The following is an 18,293-nucleotide window of genomic DNA, read 5'->3' on the forward strand; positions in this document are numbered from 1 at the left end:
ACATACGATACACAGCTGGATACAAATTAAAGAATAGCATTTTCAACTTCAGTTTCGCCACACTCATAATGTTTACATTGAGAAATAATTCTTTAATTTGACAATTGTTATACCCTTACAAAACAAAAGACCTAAACTTATGATAAATTTTAATCTTAGGAAATTAAAATTTATCTCAATGACCGGAACGAGGACTAAATATTTGTTGTATCCAATCAGTGGAAACATCAAATTGGTTAATTACTTCCATTTCAATGATTGGTTTTTGGTTTTTTTACGAATTGTATCAATAATTAGAGGTGGATTCAAATTTTTAAATAACTTGATGAGTTTGACCTTTAAGGTTCTTATCTCTGTATTTATTATACTTTTCAAATTATGAGTTCAAAAATAATAGATGTTGAAAATTTTTGTCAAATTTTACATAAAAATCAATTCTCCCCATAAAAAAATACTAGTTATGGGTAAATCTGCAACGTAACAACTTGACCAGCTCCGACCAATGATTCTTCTCATTTGTATTTTTCCTATTACAGTGTGTTAGATATTACCGAATTTGATAGTAAAATTTGCAAGTATTGTTAGCGTTTGCCTAAAAATTATATTTTTTGACCATACCTCTTTTGCACTAATATTAAGATTTTAACTGATTTTGCAAAGTGCATGAGAATCAAGTACGGAAAAAATTGTACCATTGGACGTGATAATTGACTAATTTCTTATTTATAATTCATTTGATTTAGTAGTAAAATTAATTATTAGAATATGTTTAACTTTATTGGTTTTTAAGGCCTGCTCTAAATTCCAAAAATAGAAGATTCTTTTAGTTTGTTTATTTCACTTCTTAAATCTTACTATAGCTACAAACTGAAATCATGAGAAAGACTATAATAGATTTCAACAAAGACTAGGTACGAGAAATATGGAACCAATTAAATCTGCAAAAAGAGCATTGCAGTACGACTAGAATTTTCAAAGAGAAAGCAGTAATTTATTTTAAGAACGCTCAACGTTTTTCCTCTGGCTACTAAAACAATAAACTTGTAATATGAAATCTCGCTAAAAAAATTTAGGGCCAACTTTACTTTTCATCAGATATTGTCTTCATAATATTGATGAAACTTAACAACTGTTCACCCTGCAAAAGAAAAGGCCAGATAAAGTCAATAATTAATTTACTAGAGCATTTCATGAATGAATATTTGATGAAATAAAAATTAACCTCAAAGTTCAATTGCTCATACTCCTCGTGTAACTTCTCAAGAAGTTTCATTTGTTCTTCTATACAAGCAGAGCCAGTTGGATTCTTAATACTTTCACTTAACAAGTCGTGTTCCGTGAAGAGTTTTTCCTTTTTCAAGGAAAGTGCATCGAGTGCTTCTTTGATATCGCTAAGAATTGAAAGTACCAGAAAAAACATCATGAAGATTGTAAAACAAATAATAAGAAAAAAAAAAATCGAAAAGAAACTCACGGCATAAGTTCTTGTTTTGGAGAAGCCATTGTTGTAGAAACTTAGAACAAATTAAGAATATAGAAGCTTGATTTATTTTACTTTGCTATATCACTTGCTTCTCACTAGAGGGGAGATCCTTTAAATATATTGTTTTCATAACGTTCTTACCAAATATAATATTTGAAATTCATATTGTTGTAATAGGAAGTTAATGAATTTTGAGAGATCAGCATATGTTATAAAGTGGTAAAAAATTGATTTGTTGCCCAATTTAATGAGATTAGTTGGATTTGAATCTATCCCAAAGAAGCACTTGATATGGAAATAATAGGAATTTAGATTTTTTTTTTCAATGCTAAATTATAAATTTGAATAGTTGTTTTCCTAAATAAGGGTAACCAGATACATATTATGAGTTCTTTGTAAATCCAAGTACAACCAAACTTCTCTATAATTGTCATTCGTTATAACAACATTCCTCAAACGACAACACGTAAGGTACTACAAAATCATAATCAGTAAATATCACTAGTCTCCAATATCTACTATCTCCACGTGGCATCAAGCCAACAACAATCGAACAAGATAAGTCACAACACAACGGGTTAGCATCACACAACAGGACCCAATCTAAGAGAATATCCAACCTCACTTCATACCCGAAGGTTTACATGCTTTCTCCGATAATATCGTCTAAGCATATGTTTCGCTAAACGAAGTCTCACCATAGGGTAAACCATAACCTAGCTGGAAGGCCGAGCAGCAAAGTCTCCAACAATCGCACCTTAGTCTTTCCTTTCCTTTGAGCCTCGAGATCAAGAAAGTCTAAGCATATTCGAATCATGGAATTAGAATCAAGAAGAACATCAATCAAACTCTACTTCTATTCAAGACCCAAATCCCCAACCTATGGAATAGGGTTTATATACTAGAAAGGTGAAATTAGGAATCTAAAGATCTCAACAAGAAATTAAAGCTCTAGGTGGTCAATTCCCATCAATATCAAGCTAGAAGAAATAAATTCCTCAAATTCTGATTCTAGGCAAAACCCTCAAAATTGCGTATAAACCTTATCCTTAAATTCACAAATTAAGCCTTGGAAATGGAAGACTCAAGTTACAATAGCTAATACCCATCAATATCAGGCCAACCCATGCTAAATCCACCAAATAAACAAGGTTTTATCATCATAAGATCATTAGAGAATAAAACCCACAAAACCTTCTTTGTTCTTACCATTTAAGAGAAATCTAGGCATGAATTATTGATTAGGAAAAGCTAATGAATGATTTAGAGACAAGATTGATACCTTAGAGAAGAAATCAGTGGTAACCCTCCAAAATCGCCTCCCTAAGCCTGAAGAACGAAATATGGGAAAATGATTTATTGTCTAAGGTTTTAACATATTAAAAGGCCTCTAACTCAGCAATTATCGCTTCTGCGGCGTCGGGACCACCACAGCGGTCCCGGCCGCTATGACAATAACTCGGACCGTCACAGCGATCCCTCAACAAATCATATTTCCGCTACAGCAGCACCGCTATAAGCGGGCACCAGACTCCAGGTCACATACTCAAATTCCATAACTTAAACCCGAAATCCGATTATCGCTCGGTAAGACCTGCTCACATGCCATATATGCTACCCCCATAAAAATGTGCTACGAACGCGCTCGTGGTCTCAAAATCTCCACTGGGGCTCCCGTTGACCGAGTCAACCCGAAACCTCCAAACTAGTAATCCAAACCAAGTCCCAAAACGCACCCGAGTGCATTGGGAACCAAACCAAATATAAGCACAAGTTCTAATAGGCCATCCAAACCTCTCGGAATCGACGAATTCTCGAAAAAGGTCCGTTTACCCAAAAGTCAACTTTAAGTCAACCATTTTTCGCTTTTAAGCCAAATTTCCCCAAAACTTACCCAAATCAACTCTGATGACCTCGGGAAGCGTGCCAACAGTCCTTGCGTGTCAAATATAAGATAAATAAAGCTCGAAAAAGGATCAAAAGGGTCTAAAACGCAATAACGACTAAACGGATCGTTACAACCAGACCTCATGTTGATCTTGGAGAAGACCGATGCATCCTGAAGCGGATCAAACAAATCATTAATCTGAGGAATGGGATACTTGTTATTGATAGTAACCTTGTTCAATTGTCAATAGTCGATATACATACGCATAGTCTCATCCTTCTTCTTCATAAACAACACCGGAGCAGCCCAAGGGGAAACACTAGGTCCAATGAACCCCTTACTCAACAAATCTTGCAACTGTTCTTTCAACTCCTTCAACTCTGCTGGTACCATCCAATATGGCGGAATAGAAATAGGTTTGGTGCCCAGCTCCAAGTTAACGTCATGATCCGGTGTTCCACCCGGTAAATCCGTCGAAAACGCCTCGAGAAACTCCTTCACTACTGGTACCGACTCAAGGGGAGGAATATAGGCACTAGTATCCCAAACATAGGCCAAATACGATAAGCACCCCTTCTCAACTATCCGACGAGCTTTAAGGAACGATATCACTTTTTTCGGCGCATGGCTAGTAGCACCCTTCCATCTAACCTAGGGACTCCCAGCATAGCTAAGGTAATTGTCTTGGCATGACAGTTCAAGGTCGCATGATAAGGAGAAAACCAACTCATACCAAGAATAATTTCAAAATCTACCATGTCTGGAATCATCAAGTCAGCCCAAGTGCCATACCTTATCAAAGTCACAACACAGGATCGATACACTCAATCAACCACTACGGAATCCCCAACAGGAGTGAAAACACTTACAGGGAAATCAAGCGACTCACATAGCATATCCAAACTTGAGGCAAAATAGGTATACATATAAGATTATGTAGAACCTGGATCAAATAATGTCATAGCTGACCGACGACAAACCAAAATAGTATATGTAATGACTACATCAAAGCCTCTGCCTGTGGTCTAACCGAGAATACATAGCACTGAGCACGGCCACCCTAGTCTTGAGAACCTCTGCGACCAATACCATGGTTGTGTGGGTACCACTTCTAATAGAATAAGAACTTCGCCACTCGTGCACCGCCTACGGCCGTGCCACCGACCTAGGGCGGCAAAGAATTTGAGAGACTGAGTGTGGGCCACCCTTTCTAAGACTGGGGTACTCCCTGGAGAAATGCCCTAAGTCATCACACTCAAAACAACCTCGATGAGCCATAGGCTGCTGAGATGAACCAGAATAGCCCGAATGACCACCTCGACCTTAGGATCGGGAATAAGAACCCTGAGTACTGTGCCCCGAACTATGAGCACCATGACCCAAAGAACCACCTACTGAAGCCTGCATCACTACCTGAACTAGTCTACTGAATTGGGACGATAACCTCTACCATGATGGCCTCTACCCCAGATGAAGTGCCTCCATAACTGCCAGAACTGCGGGGCTTTTTGCCCGATCTATCCCTAAACTCATCACACCTGATAGACTCAATGCTCTTAGCGGCATCCACTACGAAACGTTTGCTCCAGTGGCTAGAATAGAGGCAATCTGTATTCTTATAGCCTTTGCATCTCCTATGGAATTCAAATTATTCCAAATAGATGTCAAAAGTGCATTTTTGAATGGGTATCTCAAGGAGGAAGTCTTTGTCAAGCAACCCCCTGGCTTTGAAAATCATGAACATCCAGAACATGTGTTCAAGCTTGACAAGGCATTATATGGTCTAAAGCAAGCTCCTCGAGCATGGTACGAAAGATAGTCAAAATTTCTTCTTAAAAATGGTTTTACCAGAGGAAAGATCGACAACACCCTGTCTCTAAAGAAAAAAGGAAGAAACTTGTTAATTGTACAAGTCTATGTAGATGATATCATTTTTTGGTGCTACAAATAATTCATTATGTGAAAAAATTTCAAAGCTCATGGGGAATGAATTCGAGATGAGATTGATGGGAGAGTTAAACCTCTTTCTCGGTCTGTAGGTAAAACAAACCTCAAAGGACTATGATCAGTCAACAGAAGTACATTAAAGAGCTACTCAAGAGATTTGACATGGAAAATGCGAAGCCTATTGATACTCCTATAGCTACTGCCTCTCGACTTAACATGGACGAACCTGGTGGTCCTGTAAATGAGATGATGTATAGGGGCATCATAGGATCTCTGTTATACTTGATGATTAGAAGTCCTGATATAGTGTTCAGTGTAGGGTTGTGTGCGAGATTTCAATCTTGTCCCAAAGAATCTCATCTGAAGGCTGCAAAAATAATCTTGAGATATCTCAAGGGAACTCCAGACTTAGTTCTTTATTATCCTTCAGGAGACAACTTTGAATTGATTGGGCATGCAGATGCTGACTATGCTGGTTATTTGGTAGATAGGAAGAGCACATCTGGCATGGCACATTTTCTGGGATCATGTTTGATTTCTTGGGGAACAAAGAAACAAAACTAAGTGGCTCTCGCCACTGCCGAAGCTGAATATGTTGTTGTTACATTCTGTTGCGCTCAATTGTTGTGGATCAAGCAACAATTCGAAGACTTCGGTGTTTTCACCGATTGTGTACCCTTGCTATATGATAATACAAGTGCACTGAACATGGCCAAAAATCCTGTACATCACAAATGAACCAAGCACATTGATGTCAGACACCATTTCTTGAGAGATAATGTTGAAAAAGGTCTAATATGTATGAAGTTTTGCAAGACAGAAGACCAGGTTGCTGATATCTTCACAAAAGCCTTGAGCAGGGAGCATTTTGAAAGAAACCGTCTTGAGTTGGGCTTGATCAAGCCTAACTGATTTTCCCTTATTTTTGGCTATGATAAGAGAAGAGTTACAATATAATAAAGTGTTTTTCGATGGCATCTAACTCGCTCTTATACTATTACAGGTATACGCACATGACAGTCTCAAAACCAACGCAAGCTTATGTGACAGTGCACATCCCAGAGTCTCTCTTAAATCTGTCATAAACCAATCAAGGGACCTGCCCCTTGTGACTCAGGTTAGTAATCCTTTCAATGTGTGTATAAATTTTGCAACTGTTATAGTGCCATGTCATCTATAAATTGATCCACTCAATTCCACTCAACTACCTTTCCATAAATTCATGATTCTTTTCTTCTCTCTCTTCACTCAAGTCCACAACCCTACTTTACTCCTCCTTCTCCATCGTTATGGATTCGCCTTCAACATTGCTTTCTCTTCAACCAATTTATCATCAAGTATTGGTATTATCATTTTTAGAATGTTTACCCTAGCTAAAACCATTTCTACTTCCTCCCCTTTCAAATTCGCATCCCCTGCCTCTGCAACCAAATCTTCAAGCTCCTCAAACAACAATCTACCATCCTTTCCAGGATCCAAAATCTCTGGTCTCTCTCGGACTCGAAAAAATCTATCTCCTAGAAAATTTGTAGCCTTCCTGCCCGATTCTGACCATCTTAACCTGACCAAAGAGACTACACATAAAGTCATTGCCCACATGCCAGAAGGTCAGTCTGTGAGAATTGAAATGAATCGACCAGTGAACAAAGATGGGTGTGTTCTTCCTACTATAGAAGGAAATTTACCTTCCTATGAAAGAAACAAGAAAATAGTTGAATCGTCCATGGAGCTAGATGGGTGCACTTCAACAAGGGAAACAGGTGGATCCAATATCTCACATAGCGATCTTTGCCATGTTGGCTGTTCTTGCACAAACATTGCAAGCCATGAAAAACGGTGAGGGTGTTATTGGTAATTTGTCGTCTGGGTCTACAAAGCTAACAAGGGACTCGAAAGATGGACCTGCTCTCTCGGCCCAAGATGAATCTGGATTTTATGAGCTCTATGCAAAAAAACATAGGTATAAGCATGACTTACCTAAGGACAGGAATATCGCGCTAGATGAAGATGTTTCGATTTTTGATGATATGAAAGGTGTGATCCAAAAGGGAAAGTCGCAGAAAACAGAATCCTCCGGGTAATAAATCATCAGGTCATGAGTCACCACACCTCGTTCCTCCCTAAAGAGCACAAGTAGAAGTCGAAGGGAATCAGGTTTCTCCATGCACCAATAGAGTGGTAGAAGTGCTTCTCAACTCGGAAGAGAACGCACAGAAAATTCGAAGGGGTGTAAGAGACGTGTGTTCAAGACAGGAGGTGTTAGCAGAGTCTCTATCATCTCTCCGCTTCTAAGGGCTTCGAAGGAAGCCGAGCTATCTAGAACGACACAGAAGTCTGGCTCCTCTTGTGCCTTGGAGGCTGCTAATGCTGAAATCGTGTGTTCGAAGGTCACAAATGAACGGCTTAAGCAAAGGGTCGTTGTCCTTCGCGACCAGATGCTGCAAGATCAGTGCACCAGTAATGCACGTTTTGATAAACTCCTGACGAAGCTTCTTCCTCAATTTTCATCTTCCTCTCCCTCACCGGTTCTTCCTCCTCCTTAAGTCAGCATCTATGCTACCTTTTTTTTCTCTCCCTGAATGATTTGGCATTATTACAAGTAACCTCTTATACACTATTGATCTGATTGCTATTTCCTGCTTGTCATCTTCGCTATTTTGGGAGTCCCTCTGTCTTATTCACTGTTACTCACTTGCTCGTTCATAAACTGTTCATGTCGTGTTGCCCCAGTGGCTCCGAGTTAATGCTATTGAACTTCTTTGTGCTTGATTAACTTTGTCTCTATTCGATGATTCCAAAAAGGGGAAAGGAGACTGAGCGATGTTGTGATTAAAAGGGAAGGACTGAAATTAGGGGAAGGACTGAAATTAAGGGGGTTGGTTTGTGCACTATCATTAATGAGTGATCTAGTTATTCTGCTTAAAACTGTTCTATATCACAGGGGGAACAAGTGTGACTTAATTCTCAGGGGGAACAATTATGTCAAAGTTTGTCATCATCAAAAAGGGGGAAATTGATAAGACAAAATGCATTCTACGTTTTGATGGTTGTCAAACTACTGGAGAAATAGAGAGAGACATGGTTTGCGTTCTGCTCTCTTTGTACGTCGTGAGTCAACAGCAACAACTGTAAAGCTGCACTGCCAACTGCATAACTGTACAGCAGTGTTGCAGCCCATGCTTTAAATCAAACATGGGATGAGTGGTCTCTATCTAACCCACATGCTCCCCAAATATATATACAACATATTCCAACATATTGTGCATCATTTGGAAAACCTAGAATCACTCTAAAAGTGCAGCCGTCATGAGATTCTCCAAGTGTTCAAAACAAAGCTGACCCGGAGACTGAAGGACCAGATCCCAACAACTGAAGATGCAAATGTCCCTTAGTTTGTTTTGAGCTTTGTTTATGTTCTCTATCTTGTAAACACCTACTCTTCGCTAAAGAAGCTGTTTTAGGTATTCTGAATTCTCAGTAGTTGTATATTTGTTTGTAGCTATTGAGTGGTACCCCTGGCTAGAGTCAGTCAAGGTGTATTAGTTGGTTTGGCTAGAGGTAGTCAAACTTTGTTGAGTGTGTGGCTAGAGTTAGTCATAAGCGTGTAGCTTACAATAGGGTTATTGTAACGGTGAGGGATTAAGGGTTTAATTCCTAGATTGCGAGAGGGTGTAATCTAAAGTTGCTCGTGTGTAGTGAGTTGAAATCCTACATGGTAGGTCGTGATTTTTAATCCTTTGAGCAAAGAGTTTTCCACGGGAAAATCTTGTCTTGTTTACTTACTGTACTGCGTAAGGGAACTGGTAGACAACCAGGTCCTTTCATTATCGTTTAGTGAATACATAGCCTATATCATTATTGATCCTTAAAACATAATAATTTGGTTAATAAGTGATTGACTTTCTATTTAATTATACAACTCCTCAAATTCTTCAGTTGTTTTAATAGCTATGAGGAGGTTGGAAACGTAAGTTTGGTTAATGTCCTGTTTTATGAAGGATTTATTGTTTTATTTTTTGAAGGTTATACTATTTAATTAGATATTAATTAGATTTTGATTTAGTGTTGAAGCAAAATGGTAAACTATTAGTGTTGAAGCAAAATGGTAAACTAACTTTGAAGGTAAGAGCTTCCCACTTTTAATATAATAATATGATTAGACTTGACAGAATACTAAAAAGAAGGAGTAACTTCCCTAAAAGGTCACCCATGTATTGGGAACTGCCTATTAATATCACTTTTGTTTCTTTTAGGACTAGAATATCATCCACCTTTCACTATTTTCCTCAAAACATATTAGACACAGAAGACCCTCCTTCTCTCCTAATTGGCATGTCATGTCACATAAATTCTATTTTTTTAATATTAAATTTATATAACTCATCAATCTCATTTAACTCAATCCAAACCCAAACTCATTTAGGTAACCAACCCATATCTCATACCATTTAACCCGGTTAAAAACATCAAAGAAGCGTAACTTTTATACCCTACTATCAAAATTGGATTCTTTTTTTGATTTTATGAATGAGACCTTTAGTCAAACATGTTGAAATTAGTTGTAGGCCAATTGTGATTTTCTTTAATCAGAATTGTAGACTGTTTATATTTTGACAATTTATTTAGGGGGTTGTGCTAATACTGGTTTAATTTCTGTTTATTGGAATGAATAGCTTTGCGAAACAAAAAATTGACTCCTTTTCTTTGTAATATTGTTTGTTAAGTTTTATATTTGTATGTTAGTAGAAAATGTAGAGAACCTATATATGATTGGTCATAAAAGAGAAATTATTGGTTATTAGAATATTATGTGATTTATTTGAGTGGAATGGATATTGAGGATTCATATAACTAACCAAAACTAGTTCAAGATTGAGATATAGTAGTAGTAGTAGTAGTACGTAGTTACATTAGTTATTGACTTATTGTTGTATAATTGTTCACCATCTATTCTTGGATATTGACCAATGGGAGAGTATGAGAGCTTTGAGGAAGATATTAAAGTAGAGGCAAATCTAAAATCCCACACGAGTGTTTCCCTTCAAGGTTCAGCTAGTACAGGCAACTTATGTATTTTCTTCTCCGCACAGCAACAACTAAATGAAATGAAACCGATCTTTTAGCATCACCTTCATATTGAAGCAACTGGTTTTCTCCAAAAAAATCTTTATTTGCTGTGATAAACCAATCTTTTCATTCCAATATTAATTGTCTGGTAGCTATCATTTAGGTGTGAAGAAAATCGGATATAAAAGTTAGTTTTAATATTTTCTAACCGGATTAAATGTGTATAAGACATGAGTTGATTGGTTAAATGAGTTTGGGTTGGGTTGAATTAAAATGATTTGATGAGTTAATTAGATAAACTTATTATTAAAAAAATATAATTTTATATGACATGGAGTGTCAACTAGGAGAGAAGGAAGTTTTGTGTGTTTAATATATTCTGAGGAAAGTAGTGATAGTTGTGCGATACTCTAATCCTAAAACAAACAAAAGTGATATTAGTATGTAATTCTCAATACATGAGTGACTTTTTAGGGAATTTACTCTAAAAAGAAGTTGAATACAGCTTAACCCTTCCATCATTCATATTTCTGTCATCAAATAACCTTCACTTAATTTCAATTCAATCCTGGAAAATTTTAAGAACGTCCCTGTCCCTATCTGAGCTTTCTAATCTAGGACATTTGAATCATTGTAGTGATGCAAAAAAATTTGCTAGTCTAATCATATTATTTAATATAATAATATGATTAGACTTGACAGAATACCAAAAAGAAGTTGAGTACAGCTTAACCCTTCCATCATTCATCTTTCTGTCATCAAATAACCTTCACTCAATTTCAATTCAATCCTGGCAAATTTTAAGAACGTCCCTGTCCGGTCCCTATCTGAGCTTTCTGGTCTAGGACATTTGAATCATTGAAGTGATGCAAATAATTTTGCTGGAGTAATAATAAGTATCTTTCAGTGTATTTCTTCAAATGAAGGGGGTCTCGGCATAACTATTGAAGTTAAATATGACTAGGAGGTCACATGTTCGAGCAGTGGAAATAGCCTCTTGCATTTGAAATCTGAGGTAAAGAGCCGCATCTGATAGATCTTAATGGTCGGTTTTTCCGATGTAGCATGGGGCGGAGCTAGTCTTGTGACCGAACCATTTCTTATATCATTGTAATCTGCCCACTCTTAAAAAATATCATGGATTGTGTGCGGATCCTCCAAGAGTAGCTTTTTTTTCAGTATCCGGCAATATTTTTACAGAATCCAAGCAACACATAGCCAAATAGAGCCAATTAATAGAAAATAAAAGTTGGCTTCTTCTCTTAATTTAGCATTTCAATTTTTGTCAGTCTTTTAGGATTTTTTGTTGTTGCTTAGGATTATTGAAAGCAGCAAAAAAAGTGATTTTCAACTCGACCACATTTGCAAGTTCTCTGAACAGAATCTTTTATTTTCCAAACGAAGAATCTCATATTCTTCCATATCCCTTTGGGACCGAAATTAGTGCGATTCCATATCACAGTTCATATAGCGATCCAAATTAAGAGTAGTTGAACTTCTAAACCCGAAGAAAACGAAAGATTTTCTTTGGAAAAAAATTGTGATTAAATGGGAATTGTTGTGCTAACAATGAGGGTAGTTTAGGAATTTATGTTATGCAATAATTAGTGGCAGACTTGAATTTCACCAAAGAGATTCAAAAGAATCTTAAATTACTACAAGACTCTATGGTATGCATTCTTTGGCATTTATTCACGGGCTATTTCATTGGATTGGTATTTCAAGAAATTATATTGTGGTTTCATTTAGCATTTCAAATGAAGTGTACGCAGAGATACCGTTGCTAGAGCAAATATATGCTTGACCACATTAAGATTGGTGTTTTAGAACCAGATGAAATGCTTGTTCTTTTTCTACTTATGATGGGAGGGCACTTTTAAGTCATGGTTAACGAAAGATTATGCTATTCTGGGTAATGAAAGACTATAGCCTCAAGTAGTAACTGATCAAAAGTAAGTCCTACCCAGTCGTTACAAATGTTTCTCGCAAAATGTGAATTGTGATCAAGAAATTAGGCGAATTCACATCATAGAACTTGGTAATTCAATGGTTGCTTACGCTAGTTCATTTTCTACTTTTCTATTGTTTCAACGGACTTCTATAATTATCTGTGCATTTGAGATAATCTCGTGTTTTTGTTCTCAACTGCAACTAGACAGAAACAGTCACACGAAATTAACTAGCATTAGGCCAAATGAACAAATGACTGAACTAACGAGTAAAACTTCAATCTGCATAAGTAATATCTCATACAAGAATGCATCATTGGCCTCGAGTTCTTCACCAAAAATATCAAGGCAGATGAAACGATGTAAAATTTTGCCAGTTACTAGCAACAGAGCGACTGGAAGACCCTTCAAACCTCAAGCTCCTGAAACCAAGGAAAGAAAAGACAACAATGAACAAGAAGAAAAAGAGAGATATGAAATCCATCAAGGAGGCTGCCTTAAGAATTTCTCAAATATCTAGCAGTGAAACTGTTTGTTATGCAGAAGCTATTCAACTTTTGCTAGCACATTTTACAGTATGCTTTTATGGATATGCTAAATCAATAAACATTACATAACTTAGTTATGCAGATTTAACTCTAAATGTTGTTTTTAGGCATCATAATTGAAAGAAAAAAAAGGTAGTAGAGCAAATATACCCGCTGGTTGAGCTGTGAATCGCATGAGAAGCAAGGAGAATGTCTCTAATTAGTTGGAGTTCCTTAACAACATCCCCAATATCCATCCTTTCTCTCGGTGATTCAACCGAACATGCAACTCCAATCTGTATTATCGAGATCAAGCATTCCTGCGCTTGTTTCAAACTAGAATCTTCTGGATCTATAAGTCCTTCCTCCTCCTCTTGTTTTTCTCTGCTGCTGCTAGGTAGAAGCATGGGGTCTACTATTTCATCAATTGTTTCAGGTAAAGCGATCTTAGCAAAATTGTGAAGAGTCAGTCCATCTTTGAACATGCTGTCAGTAGGTCTCTTTCCAGAAAACATCTCTAGCAAAAGGATCCCATAGCTATACACATCACCAAACGCGGAAGCCTTACCTCCCATGCTGTACTCTGCCCAGAGGAAAGAAAATATGTACAGAACTTAAAAGATGTAAAATCAATCTGAAAACTCTCTACTTTGAGAAAGAGATAATTACAGTCTAATGCCTTTCCATGTTCTAATTTTCAAAATAGCCAACAAATGTATAGGTTTTATATATTAAGTATAAATATACATATAATATACATATTGTTTAGGTTTTGTATATTTTGGCTAGTGCCGATAATTAATTTTGTCCGACAGGCCAAAAATGAAATAAAAACCTTTGAGAAACCATTTAAAAACAATAATTATGAGGATGTATATCAACTTTGAAGTATCTAAAAAGCACGAGTAATGGAATCAGCAAGTTAAACAATGTTACCTGGTGCAGCATATCCAATTGAACTACTCGGATTAGGACGATATTTGCTCATGGCTTCTACGAAAAACTTTGCTAAACCAAAATCAGCTACATGGGCAGTCATGTCATTGTCGAGAAGTATGTTCTCCGGCTTCAGATCACTGTGCAGAATTGGTTTGTGGCAATGGTGATGAAGATATTCCAGTGCACAGGCCACATCAATAGAAATGTTTAGTCTTTCAACTAGACTCAGGATCCTCACCTCATTATTCGAGGCATCCACTCCCGAAGTAGGATGCAACCAACTTTCTAAGCTCCCATTAGGCATATATTCGTATACTAAAGCTTTAAATGGATTACCTTCAAAATCACAAGTCGAACAGGCAGTATAGATCTTAGCAAGATTTTGATGCCTAATGTTTCTCAGGGCTTCACACTCAGCCATGAAGCTCTTAAAAGCCCCTTGTTGGTCAATGTTTATCACCTTCACCGCAACCAATCTTTCACCTTGATCAAGTACCCCTTTGTAAACTGAACTATAGCTACCAATCCCAATCAAGTTGGCAGAAGAGAACCCATTTGTCGCTCTATATAGGCTGTCATAAGTTACCCTCATAAAACACCCTGTGAGTGAAGATGTTAAAGAAGGTGAAGGCTCTCCCCTTGACTTTCTCAACCGAAAGATTATGACTAAAGACATCATCAACACCAGTGCTAGAACTCCAGAAAGAAGAGGGATCATTAGCTTAATGCTGCTGGACTTATCTCTTCCCTTAGGTTCAGTGTTTGGACAAATTGGCAACTTGAGTTCTGGTATACCCCCACAAAGTTTCTCATTCCCAGATATGGAGATTGCAGACGCATTTTTGAAAACACCATCGGTTGGCACCTGACCTTCAAACTGATTGAATGACAAATTCAATCTTTTTAAGGAAATCAGCTGTAAGGATCTCGGAATCTGACTGGATAAATTGTTGCGAGAAAGATCCAACTCTTCAAGACCTCTCAAAGAACTAAGGGATGAAGGAATTGTACCTTCAAAGAAGTTGCCGTCTAAAATAAGGCTCTCCAAAGTTACACAGTTACCTATGCTACTAGGAATTTTCCCAGACAACATGTTATTAGAAAAATTTAATCTCCTAAGATTGATGAGAGCTCCTATTTCAATCGGTAAAGGACCGGATAATTGATTGCCACCAAGATTAAGAGAAATTGTTAAGGAAGACAAACTCATAACTCCATTTGGTATGGTGCCACTTAGATGATTCTGAGAAAGGTCTAAATCTTGCAAGTACTGGAAGTTGCCAAAACTATTGGGAATGTTACCAGTTAACTCATTCTTTTCAAGATGAAGTGCATATAATCGAGTCATATTAGATATAGAAGGTGGAATACTTCCCGAAAGTTTATTTTCAGATAAATCCACTAACTGAAGCCTATGAAGGTTTCCAATGGATTCAGGAATGCTATCGGAAAAATTATTCTTTTGCAATTGCAATTCAGTCAAGTTAACAAGATTTCCTATTCCTGAATTAATACTTTCAAATAGTTGATTACCTCCCAATCTTAGTGATAGAAGAGTTGAGGATAAATTTGTGATAGAATCAGGCAGCACACCTCCAAATTTGCAATCACTCAAATCCAGAACTTTCAAGTTTCTACATCTACTCAAAGAATTGAAAAAACTCAAGTCATCAATGGAATTTGATGCAAGAATCAGCCACCAAAGATTCGATAAGCCCCCAAAGTCAATCGACACTTTGCCAGTGAAATTACTACCATTTGCATCAAGTTTAACAAGATTTGAAGCATTAGATAATGACTTTGGAAGGGGTCCAGTAAACCAATTATGACCAATGTTTAGAACTTTCAATCTGGGAAGACTAAAACCAAATTCAGATGGCAAAGTTCCATACAGCTGATTATAAGGGACTGTAAATATCTCAAGAGATGAAAGATTGAAAATTGCATCAGGCACCACACCAGATAACTTATTTACACCCAAACCAAGAAAACTCAATGTCTTCAATTGGCCTAGAGAACTAGGAATTGTTCCTTTAAAACTGTTAACTGATAAAGAAAGGGATTTGATTGAGGAAAGATTACCTAAGGTTTCTGGGATTACTCCACTAAGGTTGTTGTTATGAACATGAAATCTCTCAAGCTTTTGCAATGAGCCAAACTCTAATGGAATCTTTCCAGACAATTTGTTCCAACCAAAACTAAGTACAACAAGATTCGAACAACGAGAAAGATTTATCGGTATCGCTCCAGAAAAGGAGTTATTAGTCAAATAAACATGCTTAAGCCCAAACAAACCACCAACCTGTGGTGGGATTTTTCCATGGAAATTGTTCAACTCAAGGTTTAGTTCAGTGAGAAAAGTAAGATTACCTATGTCAGGTGACAAAGTACCTACTAAGTCAAGTGATGTCAAGTTCAGTTTAGTAACTCTTTGGTGAAGATGGCCACAAGTGACACCTGTCCACTTGCAGAAATGGACTGAATCATTCCATGAAGTGAAAGTACCATAAGGATCTTCAGTTATACCTGCTTTGATGGCAAGTAAAGCTTGCCTATCAGTTTCATTACCATTATGTAAAGTGAACATGCATGGTAGAAAGGTTAGATAGAAAACAAAAGAATAGAGTGGCACTGGAATTTTGAAGTATAGAGAAAAAACCATAGTTCTTAGTTCTTACAGAAAGAAAAAACCAGTTGAACAGACAATAATGCACTCAAGTTTATTCTGTGGCTTTTTTGGAGAAAAGATCATGTGAAAAATTCCTTCTTTTTTTTTTTTTTTTTTTTTTCTTTTTTATCCTTTGTACTTATTTATTCACTTAGCATTAATTAAAAGTATCTTCTGTTCATTCTTGGACTAAAAACAGAGAAATGTGAATTCTTGATGAGCCATCAGGCATTGGAAATTTACATGCATTTGTACCAACAGAGAATCAATTAACATGGTCCACTTTTCCTATTATGAGTGCAACAACTTACTGACCATTTCAAATTCTGTTTTAAGTTCTTTTTTCTCAAGTTTTTGGTCAAAGTTCTTTTATTAAATGGCATAAAGAGGACTATTGCAATATTCCATTTGAGATTATAGAGACATGAGAGGTTGCAGGCTTTTTCTTTCACTAGTATTCTGCTTTCTCCTCTAGACATGAACTTATTTCTATATTGGTCTGCCCCTAGTTGACCTAAAAAGTAAGGCACTTTGATTACAAAACCAACATATGGCTAATAAAAAGGGGAATTTGAGTAAAGAAGTGTGTGAAAGATTTCTTGTGTATTATTTCCATATCTCTAGTAAGATACTCTTCTGTTCCAATTTATATGATACTGTTTTTTTTTAAGTTTATCCTAAAAGAATGTCACATTTTTATATTTAGAAACAATTTAACTTTATGAGATGATTTATAACTATACAAATATTTAAGGCTTATTTTGGACCACAAATTTTAAAAGTCTTTCTTTCTTTATTTCTTAAACTTGTGCCTAATCAAATGGTGTCACATAAATTAGGACGGATGGAATAATAATTATGTACTATTTGAAATAAAATAAGTCCCTATTTTAGACTCACTCACATCAAATGGCAAGAAAGACAAAATCTATCTCACTTCCCTGAGTCCTTACCCCTCTCTTGTCACTTCTCTTTCATGGTTTAGCTGTTTGCCATTGTACTAGGAATAAATGGTTTCTTTATTTTACCCTTTTAGAGATTTTGATCTATTTATAATTTAATCATGTCAAGGAAGCAAATAAAAAAAAAGGAAAACAAGAAACTGAAACCAAAGATGGCAAATAAACATGGATTAAGTTCTAGTAAGTATGGACAAATTGAATAGTGAACTAAAATGATTGTGTAGTGATTTAAGGGAAGATTAGTTACATAGTAATGAGTGAACCTAGTTGAAGATATGGGTGCATCAATAACCCTTGACATATATAATTGAGAAAGACGGAATTGAGATCTGTCTAATCAAGAATCTGATTCTTTTTCTTCCTTTTGCTCTCTGATTCTCTCTCAAATGAAGTGTCAATTTGTGTAGTCTTTACATCCCAATTTATGTGGCACTGAGCACGAAATTTAAGAGAGAAAAAAAACTATTTAAATTTATGGTCTAAAATAATTCATATAAAAATTTTGTAGCTATAAATCATCACGTTAAAGATAAAATGGAAAGTATAAAATTAAATTATTACTACTACATATTGAAATTGTCATTCTCTATAGAACTAACTGACTAAAATGAAAAAAGTATCATATAAATTAAAACAGGGTGAGTACTAAACTTTTGTGACTGGTCCAATGGCTCCAGTGGGTGCCTTACATTACATTGATGATAGGGTAAATGAGAGAAATTAATAAGACAGTGAATAAGACATTACTGATTAATTTATATGTCAGCTCTGGAACAAAGGGTAAAGTGAAAAAAGAGATGAGTACAACATTACAATACCTCTAGTAAGAACCTTTTTAACTTGGAACAGTATTCAACTTGGAA

General features: G+C 36.4%; 1 protein-coding gene across 2 annotated transcripts; it reads right to left on the reverse strand.

The window, feature by feature from the left end:
- Positions 1-12,481: 12,481 nt before the first annotated feature.
- On the reverse strand, positions 12,482-16,566 carry LOC132059373 (probable LRR receptor-like serine/threonine-protein kinase At3g47570). 2 transcript variants are annotated; one of them, XM_059451969.1, is made up of 4 exons: positions 15,334-16,565; positions 13,798-14,811; positions 13,033-13,444; positions 12,482-12,756 (listed from the first exon to the last, which is right to left on the reverse strand). In XM_059451969.1, exons 1-4 carry the CDS (start codon positions 16,460-16,462, stop codon positions 12,678-12,680), a joined length of 2,634 nt encoding a protein of 877 aa, XP_059307952.1. In that variant the 5' UTR covers positions 16,463-16,565; the 3' UTR covers positions 12,482-12,677. The 2 variants fall into 2 exon arrangements, with proteins under 2 accessions (XP_059307952.1, XP_059307951.1); XM_059451968.1 differs by having other exon boundaries at positions 13,798-16,566.
- Between the last annotated feature and the right edge of the window lie 1,727 nt (positions 16,567-18,293).

This window comes from Lycium ferocissimum, chromosome 6 (assembly GCF_029784015.1).
Source record: "Lycium ferocissimum isolate CSIRO_LF1 chromosome 6, AGI_CSIRO_Lferr_CH_V1, whole genome shotgun sequence".
NCBI classification, from domain to species: Eukaryota; Viridiplantae; Streptophyta; class Magnoliopsida; order Solanales; family Solanaceae; genus Lycium; species Lycium ferocissimum.

What these genes read in the sequence shown, in the direction of transcription:
- LOC132059373 (XM_059451968.1), bottom strand. Translation starts at nt 16,462, where the DNA reads ATGGTTTTTTCTCTATACTTCAAAATTCCAGTGCCACTCTATTCTTTT. An exon ending in AATTGGATATGCTGCACCAG is followed by an intron (nt 13,445 to 13,797) that starts GTAACATTGTTT and finishes TCCTCTGGGCAG; the next exon opens with AGTACAGCATGGGAGGTAAG. An exon ending in ATTCACAGCTCAACCAGCGG is followed by an intron (nt 12,757 to 13,032) that starts GTATATTTGCTC and finishes CCTTGGTTTCAG; the next exon opens with GAGCTTGAGGTTTGAAGGGT.